The sequence below is a fragment of the Centruroides vittatus genome, unplaced genomic scaffold (genome assembly GCF_030686945.1).
Source record: "Centruroides vittatus isolate TY-2023 unplaced genomic scaffold, ASM3068694v2 contig_474, whole genome shotgun sequence".
Taxonomy (NCBI): Eukaryota; Metazoa; Arthropoda; class Arachnida; order Scorpiones; family Buthidae; genus Centruroides; species Centruroides vittatus.
Window position 1 is genome coordinate 3,248,766 of NW_027122266.1, and position 13,796 is coordinate 3,262,561.

The 13,796-nt window shown below is 30.3% G+C and overlaps 1 protein-coding gene across 4 annotated transcripts in view; it reads right to left on the reverse strand.

The window, feature by feature from the left end:
* Positions 1-13,796, reverse strand: part of LOC136977709 (xaa-Pro aminopeptidase 1-like) — a 91,483-nt gene that overhangs the window by 70,902 nt on the left and 6,785 nt on the right. For 2 of the 4 annotated variants that reach the window (XM_067273254.1, XM_067273256.1), the window contains exons 2-4: positions 5,986-6,125; positions 1,460-1,557; positions 876-1,330 (exon numbers count right to left, since the gene is read on the reverse strand). In XM_067273254.1, the coding sequence (XP_067129355.1) occupies positions 876-1,329 (454 nt within the window). In that variant the 5' untranslated portion in view covers position 1,330; positions 1,460-1,557; positions 5,986-6,125. Of the gene's footprint in view, positions 1-462; positions 603-875; positions 1,331-1,459; positions 1,558-5,981; positions 6,126-13,796 lie in introns of those variants that run through there. The other 2 variants (XM_067273255.1, XM_067273257.1) reach the window with 2 other exon arrangements.

The following is a 13,796-nucleotide window of genomic DNA, read 5'->3' on the forward strand; positions in this document are numbered from 1 at the left end:
TTTAAACTGGCATGCCAGCTTTTACACCATATGGAAATATCTGATTTTATGGTGCTCCCCAGATAGACCAGCATGCTGATCATTCTGTGAAAATACAGTAATTAAAAAAAGATTACAAATCCAAATAGTTCATGATTTGATTTTACTTGATTTACTTAATTATTAAAAATATCATTTAAATGATATTTTTAATAATTAATTAAGTAACAATTAATTAAGTAACAATTAATTAACAATTTTAAATATATTTATGAAATTAAAGTATTTCTATTGAAAAAAATGGCTTTTTGATCATCCTATATTACTTATTGTAAACAACATATTATAAATCAATTTAAAATTGAATTTTCTTTATATCAATATTGATAAAAATAATAACACTTTACACCCCATCACATGCACACTTAGTTAAGCAACAAGCAGGGGAAAAAAGGTAACACAAAGCTGTTTGATTTTACTCACTTGTATTTGGCTCTTTCTCTCTGGACTGCTGATCTAAATAGCCTTCATGAAAGGGGACAAAATCGAACTGCACATGCAAAGTATTGCCTCAGCAGATGATAAAAAGTTTTCTTCTCTTCCTACAACCATCCAATAACAACATACAAAAAGAAAGTACTACAGCAAGCCAGCATGCTGTTACTGTTACGGCACAAAGCACTATTTACTCTACACCTTTCTACATACAGGAAGCAATAAAGCAATAAGCAAAAGAAAAGAAAATAAAGTAAAACTGAATACCAGAAAAATTTTCAGTGATCACATCAAATTTAATTAAAATCAAATCTTAATCATTTTGAATTTTTGGTAATTAAAATAAACAGGCAAACATTTATTGAAAATACTATAATTTTAACGTAAAAAAATTAACATACTATTTGTAAGTGTCCATTCATCATCTGGACAGAAATCTCTAAATGGCACTAATGTTGGCATTCCTCTATGCCTTGTCCTATATAATGATGATTTAAGAGCTGGAAGTGATGGCACCATTGATGCAAGTGTAGCCATTTGTGGATTAGCAGCGAGGCATTTCAACGTTTCAGTAAAAAGAGTAGGTAAGGCAGTAACATCTTCTTGAGAACGTAATTTTAAATCTGACACGACTTGGTCCACTTTATTCCTCCAAGTATCAGGTGGATGATTGTGTTTATTATTTGCTTTCTTTATGCGGCTATAAACAGTCACTGCTCGTCCTGGACACTGTCGATCTCTGGCACATCTCCAATAAACAGTACCTTCTTTACCATCACGAACTTTATTATATCTGTGGCCTTCAAAAAGAAGGGCTATTCCTCCTCTCTGTGTAGCAACATATTGACATTCCATTCTAAATTATTATTAAAAAATAAACATTTTTATATTATCAATGAAATTAACACAATATGTAGAAGACACATCAAAACATGTTGCCATTAAAAGTGATTATTTAATTAAAGTTTGATAATTTATACTAAACCTGTTTTCCTAACAACTTATATATGAAAGTAATAAGTGATGATTCATATCCCAGCTTATTTTCAATAACGTTCTTCAAAAAGAGGACAAAAAGCTGATCTGTAATGTAGCAATAAATTATGTTTTTAAAAAATGATTTAAAATAAAAATACATAAAATTATTAAAGAATAATATTTTTGCAAAATTTATAATCACCACCAAGAAAAATATGTACACACACACACACATTTATACTTGTAATTTAATTAATTTTCAGCAAAAACTAAACACCACCAATCTATAAAATGAAGCTTGTTAATTTGTAAACACCATGCATATTTTTAATAATTCTGTTATGAAGATTTCAGAAATATCTATTTTTCTATCACACCAGATTTTCTCAATCAACAAAAGTAAAAAAAAAAAAAAAAAATAATATATGAAAAAATAATAATTCCTATCACTAAACAGTAGCATATATTTCCTTACTGATAATCAAAAATTTAATAAAAACAAAAAAATAAAATAAAATAAAATGTAAAAGTAAAAGACTGCATTAGAACAAAATTTTATTTTTTTGGCATGTGAACTGCTATCAAACTGCAGTTACTAAATTGTGCTAAAACTGTGTAATGGTATAATAGAAATTTTACAGCTATCAGGTATAAAACACAACTAACTTGTTTTAGTTTCAAAGGTAGCCTTTCATGCATCAAAAATTTTTGTCAATCTTGAAAATATCTCAGATGAACGTAGCTACGTGATCAAACTATAGTACTGTATAAGTAGTTACTGAAATACAAGGTTCTTTCAGATAGTTGTTCTTAGATAGTTAAGTCAGTCTGAATAACAAAAAATCCTGATAGTTTTTTTTCTATCATATACATTTTTCCTACAACAGTAGAAATATATTTGAATTAGTGGGCTGCAATTTGAAAAAATTGTAGACCTATAAATTCCCACTGTCATCTGCTGTCTTTCCTTAATCTGATGAATGGCATTAGATAGATGAAAGATGAGACCAGATATGGAAACCTTAGGAGCAGGAGGCACCAATTAACTATATATGAATTTCTGATACAAACTGGAAGTCATGTTATTTCAATTCAAAAATTTTCCTCTGAAACATGTTAGACATGAAACATCCTGCACGACTCCATTGCTAATAAAAAGTATGATATACAGTGGCAAATCCACTACTAATTTGAAGTGAAGAACACATATTTTAAGTTAAATAAGTCAAAAATATGATTAAAAATTACAGCCCGGCATTATGATGATGTCACAATAAATAATTGCTTGTTCCATATGCTTTTTATAACAAATGTGCAGGAAGCAGGAAAGAAAATTCCAGAATAAAATTGTTCAATCTATACTCAGAGTGAAAAAACTCTTCATAAAATCATTTATCTAATGCTTTGACAAAAGTTTCACAAAGTAGAGATATCACTGCTGTTTCTGCAGCAAGTTTTCCAGCTTTCATACGACAAGTTAAAAGCCAAAAAAAGATATTAATCGTTCAGATCCCATGAATATAACAAACAGTTTGAAGACACAATGACATCAAAAGAAACTACTATTTTATTTTACAAAATCCATAAACCCTCTAGCACTTTTGAGCTTAATGATTCAGAGATCTTAATGAAGAAGAGAGGAAGAAAATCTTCTGTTACTATAAAATTCCATAAATTAAAAAAAAAATTGTTTTTGTTATTTGCCCTATTGGAATTTTTGACTATTGGGGTTTGGATTAGCATAATCCTAGTATATATTTTTTTGACTTATTGTTCATATTTACTAGACATCTAATCATTATAAAGAAAACATTTCATCTAATATTGAAAGACTAATTCAGAATTTTATTTATTATTACAGCTTAATTTCATCAGGTGTAGTGCACTAAAGAAGTAATTACAATTGACAGTAATGAAATTATCATAATTAAGGAATTTTATTATATTTGAATTTATTTTTCAGTAAATTGTTTATTATTATAGTAAAGTTACAAGAGTATATCTGTTATGATGCAAATTATCGTCATTTAAAAATTTTATCACCCTAAACCGGATATTTATGATACATATAAATACACCTGACTAATGATGGATTTCTTCAACAACAGAAATCATCAGAACTAATTCTGCTTGTTAAACAAAAAGTAACTGTATTTGTATCATTTGTTTAAAAAATTTTACTCAAAACTTTTAAGAAAAATATTTCAACTATTTTAAATATTTTATATATAAAAACACTACAGACTACTACCATCCTACATAGTACCTTCATTAGTTTAAAGTAGTGATGGAATGATTAAATGGAATTGGTATCAAGAATTAGAAGAATTGGGCATTTTTCAGTACTCAGGATTTGTATTGAGAGAAATTTATCATGAATTCTGATTCTTAAAATGATTCTTTAACATCTAATAACAAAATTAATTTTTTGTTTGGTAATAATTAACTTTATTTTTTATTTCTAGTGAACAATTAAGTTATTTTGCATTGCCAGTCAAGACATACAAAATTAAACAAATTCACTCTGTGTGACATGAAAACCCAAAGTTGTGATAAGAAACAAGAGCAACACAGATTATCAGAACTAGCAAGTAACCAGTATTATCAAGTTTGGCATTTTTAAAGGTTTTTTTGGCACACAAAAAAGTTTTGGAATTCTAAACCCTATTAGGGATTATATTTGGCATAAATAAATTAACCCCGGAACCAATTATGGTGTGATAAGAAAAACATTGAAAAAACAAATGTTTACAAACCGCTTCTGGGCTCTGCATCAGGTTCTTAACCATTCCTAGATGATTATTCTATTATGGAATGACATTTAAATTATAAGTTCGAAAAAATTATCCCTAATTGAATAGCCATCAAGGAACAGTTAAGAACCTGATACAGAGCCCAGAAGGGGTTCAAAAACATTCATTTTTTTTCAATGTTTTTTTATCACACTGTAATTGGTTCTGAGTGCATCGTTATCATTAATTCAGCCTGGTGAGTAGTTGTTTATAAATTAACCCTTTGATGAGTTCTGTATATATATGATACATATAGTGGGCTTTACAGAGTAAGTACGTATGTATAATATATATACAGGGTGAGCCAACAAAAACGAAACGGCAGAGTGTTCGTGTTCGTCCAAGCAAATCGCTCGGACAAGTCGATTTTATTCTCGAGGGGACATCTTTTGCAATAAAGCTTTTGTGATTCTGAATACAACAGACAACAAAAAATTTTAAAAACTCATTTATTTTGTATTATCTAAATAAACATTTATTTTGAAAAAAAAAAAAATGTTTGTTTAGTTAATATTCAGATTTGCAAAAACTTTATCTAACTTTGCATAAGATGTCCCCTCGAGAATAAAATCGACCTGTCCGAGCGATTTGCTTGGACGAACATGAACACTCTGCCGTTTTGTTTTCGTTGGCCCACCCTGTATATTATACACATACATACATTCTTCAAGTTTGTTTCATTGTAGTAGACTTACTTGCTATCTCATCCTGATTTGTTGGAGTTACCAAAAACAATGGAATCAGAAAAAAGTACTATCTAGTTTATTAAGAAATATGAATAGAAAGATGAGACATTAGTATTTTTTTATAAATGTTCTATTTTTAGCCAGGCATGTGCAATATTTTTAAAATTCTTTTTTATTCCAGTGGCAATGTCACTGCTGTGACAACAAGTGATCATTATAGATGGTCCCCAAACATTATTTGACTTGCTAGCACTTCGACTCAATTCTTAATTTGTGTTCTGACAGAAAATGAACTATGCTTAGTTTAAAAAGTAACTCATTCTGGGAGGAGAGGGAACCAGTAAATCTACTCATCAAAAAGTTGAACTCTTCATTAATTAATATACTGTCAGCAATAACAACAATTAAAAGTAGACTATCAGACTATTCTGCAGTTTGGAGTATCAGACTGTTCTACAGTTTGGAGTATCAGACTGTTCTGCAGTTTGGAGTATCAGACTATTAATAGTCTGATAGTCCAAACTGCTGTCAAAATTTTACTATTGAAATGATTTTACTATATTTAACTTATTTAATGTTGCATCTACATTGAAAACTTTTAATACACCAATTGATTACAGCAAATAATAAACTGCTGTTGAGTTTTAAATGAAGTTAAGTTTTACAATAAATCTGTTCAGTATACTCTTAATGTCAAGTGTCATTGAATTCTAAATGTTATACTTCAACTTACAGCATTTGAGTGTAAAAAATGGCAATGGAATAAATTGGCATCATTTTGCATATTTATGCAAAATGATGCAAATTTTGACATCTTTGAATGAAAACGATCTGGTAACCCTCCAAATAACTATGCAGCTAGTGCTATTGCGTTGCCAGCTCAGACTACATCCAACTATACTTTTGAAAAGAATCAGAATCAAGACTTTTTAGTAGAATCAGCATTGGTATCTAAAGCATTAGAAATTTTAGCATCATCCCATCACTAAGTCAAATAGGCATAACTTAAAACTACAAACAATGTTAACAAATTATTATTTTAATAATACACATACATGCCAAGTTCTCTAAATGCTTTCCAGTCTACTCTCATGACAAGTAAACTTTATTTATGTGGTCTGGTATGGTCTGCTTTTCTGAAATTTGGCTTCACATCTTTTCCTCTCTTCATCTTTTCTAATTGGCATAGCTGGTTCTGAAATATTTAATTTATAAAAAAGAAAATTATGAAAATTAATTAATCTATAATGGAAAAAGTATACTTATGATACCAATAACCAAAGTGGTGAAATTTCTAAAACTACAATGCAGGACAACCAAAACGTAGGGATTAAAGGTAGAAAAAAAATGCATAGAATTAAAATTTGCTTTTTATTATAAATTTATATATTACCAACAGTCATTATAAAAAAAACTAAAGGATCTTTGTATGCTACTTTAGAGGAGAATGCAATTGAATAAATCTTTATAGTATAAATATTAATTTCAGCAAAAGTATATAAAAATCAAAATTCGTTACATTTGAAACAGACCATACAGCACTTCCATAATAATCAACTAATCATAGTACCTTTCCAGAATAATGCTCATGTCCTAGTTGGTGATAAAAATGAAAGCAATCAAGTTATTTGGCAACTGCATAGTTGCTGAGCTGAACACAGAAATGACACATTAAATTGAATTTGCAGCCACATAGAGGTTTTTATTCTTTGTACATAAAAATAAAATATAACTACAACAAAAGTCTCATTTAAGACAATCAGTTGCAAAGTTGTGTCACAAGACATTCAGTTCTACAACATTAAGACTGTCTAGATCATATAAGGATAGTTGACTATCCTGTCAGTAACTGATACAGGAAATCCTCATTAGTTCAAAATTCAAGGGACAAAATGATTGCAACTCCAAATTATCTGAGATTTACATTTCTGTAGAATATGAAAAAGCCATGTAATTTATTAATAAAATAAAATATGACTATGCATACAGAATGCTATTTCTGTTAATTAATAATAATATAAATAAACTGCAGGTAAACAGCACATGTCTGGTGAAAACCTCACAGGTTGTCAGATAGGTTTTATAAAATGTAAAGCAGACTTCCTCAAAATGTAGCCCAAATTATCTTTAAAATGGCCCAAAAAGTAGTAAGTCACCAAAATCTAGTAACCTAGAGCTTTACAAATATCTCAATCTGCTACTCACAGCCCAATCTTGCAATCCTGAAAACTTGCTGATTTTATGAAATAAGAGAAATAGGTAGACCTTGTAAGTTGACACCTGAAAATACGTTTACTGTAAAAGCAAAGCTATATTGACCAGATTAGAGTTGTTATTGCACTTCAATCTAAACAAATGAGTTAAACATATGCATATCACAGTTCAGACAAATTTTCACTTTGAATTTCAAAATAGCCATATTTCAAACTAACTGAATTCCTTAGCATGTAAATCTGTATATCCAGCCAGGACAAAAGGACAGTTATAAACTAATGGGATTTCAAACTAATTATTATGCCTTTTTGTCCTTTCTAACTATTTAAAATTTAATTTGTATACTAGTACATTCTATATATTAACAGGACTTATTATACTGGAAAATTATGGATGCAGATATTTAGTCTTACAGATCAGAAATAATGTTCTTTATTTGAGTGCACCTGAGAGCACTTATCACCAATAAAGAACATTATTTCTGATCTGTAAGACTAAATATCTGCATCCATAATTTTCCAGTATAATAAGTCCTGTTAATATATAGAATGTACTAGTATACAAATTAAATTTTAAATAGAGGGATTTCAAACTATTCAAGTTTGAATTAATGATTTCCTGTATCATGATTTTTTGGCATACTTACAATATTTACATAGGCACAAATTTATTATGCCTATGTAAGTATTGTACCAAACTAGCTGGCTCAACTTTAACATGCACCTTGTATATGGTGTAGCTAAGTGTAACAGAAAAGCTGCCAGATAACTTTATGGAAAAAAATATTTCTTGCAAAAGCCTTCTTGCTATGGCACATTTTTGTCAATATAATAATCAATTACAAGAGGATGAATCTTTACAGGTCTCTAAACAAGATACAGTAATCAACAGAACATTCAAACACAAGTGAAAGAAATAATTTTGGATACATTTGCCCACAACCCTTCTTTAAGTATGTCACTGATGGTCAATAATCAATATGTTAGCTTATTTGTGACAGGACTCTGAAAATTCTTTACTTGTCAGAACCTGTAATATCTGGAATAATTATGCTTATGCTGTCTTAATTTTTAACCATGCCCAGTAGCTCCAACAACTGCATTATGCCAGGCTGTGCAAATTTGGCAAGGATACAAACAAGTACAAAGTCTGCAAGTATGAAGTGTTTCTTCATAAACCTGATTATTAAAGCCAAACCAACTGTCGAATTATCAGTCTGTAAGCTCAATGCTGCTATTAAAGCAGAAGAGATAGATAGATAAAGAATACTAGACAGCAAAAGAAATACTGTAACACATCTCAAAATGAACTAGAAATCTTCCAGGCTACAGGTAAAAAAACATATAACATTTGTATTCTCTTAAATGCATTAAAGACAATTCCACCCACATCCATTGAATCAAAAAGGGCATTCTCGGTAGCAAGACTTTTCTTTAGTAAAATAAGAATCATATTGAGAGTTTGAAGTATTGACCATCTTTTCTTTTTAAAATCTTCTTATAAAAATTTACAATAATATTTTGTATTATGTTTTATTTAAATAACAAATTACCTTCTAACTTAGAAGTTTGACCTAACTTCATTTTTTTATTTAAATTTACAGCTCAATTCAAAGGCATTTTTGTTGTAAGCAGTTTCCAACAAACTTTAATAAACTTTTTCTATTTGTGAAAATTTCTATGTAACTCAAAAGTAACTTTTTATACATATTTTACACAGCATTATTATTATTATTTTGAAGATTGCGGGATGTACTAAGTTACTTAAAAATGAAAAGTAATTATATCATACGATTTTAAGATTTATTCTATATTTTAAAAATAATTAATTATATCCCAGGATTTCCCGGGATCCTGGAAAACAGTTCACTTTTATCACAGAATCCCAGGACAAGCAAAAGACCGAAAAATGAGAAACCCTAATCTGTACCATTGTCAGAAGTTGCAAGGACTCCTAACAAAAAACTTTTCACGCAATTAAGTTTGCAAATTCAGCATTGTATAATAAACTTGCAATTTCCAGCTTATGTGCTGTACCCACATGTATGCTTCACAAGTGAGGGAATGCTCAACAGCCATGTTTAGGATAAGGAAAATACACATGCATTCCTGTCATTCTTATCAGTTTGACATATAGGCAAATATAATACATGATAATTTGACTGAACTTTACACATACAGACATTTTGCCTTCTGAGCTGCTAGAGAATGTGCCTTGGCAATCTAAGAACATATGTGGTTTCAGTATGATGATCATCCAAACACTTTGTCATCCATGGATGGCCTGGATTCACAAACACTTTGTACTATAAGTTATAATGAAATTTCTCACAAGTCGCCAAATTGAGCATTCAACAGCCATGTTGAATGCTCAATTTGGCTGTTGAGCATTCCCTCACTTGTGAAGCATACATGTGGGTACAGCACATATGCTGGAAATTGCAAGTTTATTATACAATGCTGAAAGATGAAAAATTTCAAATACTATGCTATCTAATAGCTCTCATAAGACATTGTACTGGTAGTTGAGTATTTGCACCTATTGACAAATAATCAAATCAATTGTTTATTCTGATTGCTTCTTTTAAACTTTTCTGATTTGAAATTTCTAAGATGTTATCAAATGCTGAAAAAATTAACAGAATTCTTCATGGCGAAATTAAAACTGTTTATATAATGTTGTCTGAAAAAAAAATATTCATTTATTATAATTGAATAACTTTTTTTTAAACCAAAAAACTTAGTTTGTCAATTTTTTTCTTATTTGTATTGATGTATCAATTTTGGGTGGATTTCATTCCACACTTAGATCAGTTACATTTTTAGGTATCATCTATTACATATGATTAATTAAAAGTAACTAATTCCTATCCATTTTAATTCTAAAGAAACAAAATGCTACCTTTCCTCAGATCACAGATTAAGTACCAAATGTAGCAAGAAAATTCTGAAAGAAACATCTTCCTATTGGCTCTATGAAAACAAAAGCAGTCACTAGTGATGTCATAACTAATAAGACATACTCTCATTACCAATTTTTTCTGTTTTCTGGTAACTGCTATGACATGATTTGTGAATACAAAATATAAAATATCATTAGTTTCTCATATTGATATTGGAGAGATACTGTATCTTATGAGACATTTGTGAATCCAGGTCCCTGTTAGGAATCACCCCAACAAAACATTTGACCTCCATTGAAATGTTATAGTGTACTATTAAATGACCCACAAGATCATCTGACCTATCACAATTGAATTTCTTTTTAATGGAAAATATAAGTTTGGTATATGAGGCATCTAAGATTAATATGACCTTGTTGCATGTGTTATTGCTGCCTATAGAGAAGAGTGCAACATCTGCGATAGTAGCGAGGTTGAAGTTTTAAACACGAAAATGTGTACGTCGGATGTCCAGCACCGCTTTCCTATAAGCCTAGAAGTTTGACAATGGCATTTGGAATGTCAAGCATGATTCCACTGACTTTCCAAATGCCACTGTCAAACTTCTAGGCTTACAGGAAAGCAGCACTGAACGTCCAACATACACGTTTTTGTGTTTAAAACTTCGGCCTCAATCTCGCTAATGCCTCATCGACTTCTCTCCCTAGTAATGCAGCATTCACAAAGCATGACATTCTTAAATGTGATTATAGGTTATATGACATTCATTATAGGTATCAAATCTTTGTAAAACTTATCACTTCTTACTAATGTTGATGTCTTTGTCCCAAGTTTTAATTCTTACAACTTTTGTTATTGCTCTTAAGAAAACCTTGTTTTAACCTTGCTACCCACTCCAAGATAGATGCACTAAAGTTGACAATTCCAATTTCTAAAGCCTTTTTGAGTCCTAAGTCTTATGAACATTGGCACTTAAATCAATTCTTGATAGCCAGAATTTTTAAGCCAGATAGTTGTCATTACTGGAATTTGAGTCTCAGTCTTTCTTTACTTTTTAAAAAAATTGATATAGCTATCATAGATGATGTCTGTCTATAATACAATAACATTTTAAGCTGACGATGACACTTGAAGCTACCATACAATGAAACAGTATAGAAGCTACATTTTACCAATATTCTCAAAATCAACTATCTTTCTTGCTTGTTGAATATCAATCCACCTCTTCTGCAAATTTAGCTGATAACCTGATTCTTCCATGTGACATTTCTACTTCAGATATTAAATTGATACTGCTTAGTTTTTTAGTTTCTGTTGACAGATTTTTGGCATAATTGGATTCTTTGATATTGTCTGTTATCTTTTTACAAAATACATTTGCTCCATTTATTGCCATCATATCATCAATCAAGTTGATTATAAGAGTTGAATTTTCTCCTGTACAAAAATTTCCATAGAGCATCTCTTGGGTTTGTAGTGACTTAAGAATATTCTTACAATATTTTCAGAATTCATAATGCAAGGGTGCATTAGAAAATAAGTCTTGCATCATGTCTTCACAGCCAAAATGGACAGTCCAATCAGCAATTTTCATTTTGCATTCCATGGAACCTGAAGGTTCAACAGAATTCAAGTTAGGAATGCATGGAAATTTGGGGTTCCTCAATAATTATTTTTAACTATTAATTAAAGTTCAATATGTATAAAAACTAATTTAAAGTTCCAAAAATTATTAATATTCAGTAGGGAAAGGTGGCCTATGTACAGACTGCACAACTCACATTTGTGAAAAGTGAAATCCATTCAGTCTAATGGTAAAAGAATCATATGTATTTGATTCCTGACTATTTATACACAAATACATAAATGTTTCTCTTGTCAATCTAAGTCTTTCAAAGTTATTAATTACACAAATTTGATGATAAATAGTTAACACTTTGATTGAAAGCACTTTTGCCTTTAGAACAATTAAGGCTTCTTCAGAAAGATGATATTGTGTAATTAATAAGTTTAAAAGATTTTCAACACAGATTTAAAATGTAAAATAAAGAACTGATTTGAGCATTTTATATTGTATTAATCATAACTACTGTAGTTTATTATAAGCATTGTTTTCATGCTATAACATAATTTGTACAAGCAATTATTTATTATGACATCATTACAATGCAATTTTTATTCATATTTTTAATTTATTTAATTTAAAATATAAGTTTTCCACTTCAAATTAGTACTGTAGTGTCTTGCCCCTGTACACCACACTTTTCCATTAGCAATGGAGTCATGCCAGTCATCTATTAACAGCTTTCAGGAGAAAAGTTTTGAAATGAAACAACATGATTTACAGTTTGTATCAGAAGTTCATATATAGTTAATTGGGACCTCCTGCCTCTAGGGTTTCCATATTTGGTTTCATCTTTCATCTATCTAACTCTGTTCTAGAGATTAAAGAAAGATGGATGGATGGACTGACGGATGGACAATAGTGGAAATTTACAGATCTACAATTTTTTTCAAATTGCAGCCCAATAATTCACCAATCAGCTAGAGTACTAATTTTTTAATTATAATGGTTCTTTACTACATAAAATAAATGTATGCTTCACTGCCATACACACTAAATGCCAGAAATGAAAAAATTTAAGAATTGGTGATTTCAATCTTGAAGATGAGAGTAAAGTTCATTATATTCTGTGTTGAGAGAAGTCTTGATCAGAGGTCCTTCTCTCCACTATGAATGTGTGTCCCAGTTTATCAGAAAGGCCACTTAAGTCCCAAATTTAATGGCAAGTCCTTTATTTTACACATATATAAAGATTGCACCAGGAAATGAGTCTATAGTGTCCAAACAAAGTTTCTTCTCTCTCTCTCTCTCCAAGGTTCAGACAAGGCTTTCTGAAGTACTTTCTTTCCTCTTGCTCCCTCTTAGCAGTCCAGAGATAGCTCTTCTTTTCAGTCTGGATGAAACTCTCCTTTACTTATTGCCATCCCACTTTTTAAGGGATTTTTCAGGCCTAATGATCGTCCAATTGGAGCTGGGCCAGTAGCATTTTCAGATCTGCCTGTTTGTGACTCCTGACAAATTTGTTAAATATGCCTCCCACTGAACTGACTCCTCCAGAAAAACTGATCCAGGCAAAATCACTTTGTCTTTCAAACACTTTCATTAGGTCTACTTGACAATGATATTTCCTCTGAACAACCCTTCTGATTTAGAAAATGCTGAAATTGTTGCAGTAGTAAAAGCTGATCCAAAAGTGTCTAGATAAGAAAAAATAAATAAATTGAAGTGTCCCAATCAATAGCAGTTAGGCAGTTACACCAACTAGGAAAAATAAGTGTAAAATATATATTCAATATGAACTTACTGAACAGAATTATCTTAAATTTCAGGTAACAGAATCACCCTTAACAGGTAACAGAAATCCCACTTCTGGACAGAATAGTAACTGGAGATAAGTGGATACTATACACTAATATTTGTAAAAGATAGTGGTTAGATCTACAGGCTACTCCAACTCAAAAACCAAAGCAGACTTCATCCATGAAAGATGCTGCTATATATATAGTGGGATATGAGGAAAATACAGTGGTGCCTTGCACTTTGAATTTAGTTCATTCCAGGAGGCTGGTTGAAGTTAACTAATTAATTAATTTTTCCTGTTAGAAATAATGGAAAGTCAATTAACTGGTTATGGATTAACTGATTTTCCATTATTTCTAATGGGAAAAATTAACTTTCTATTTAAA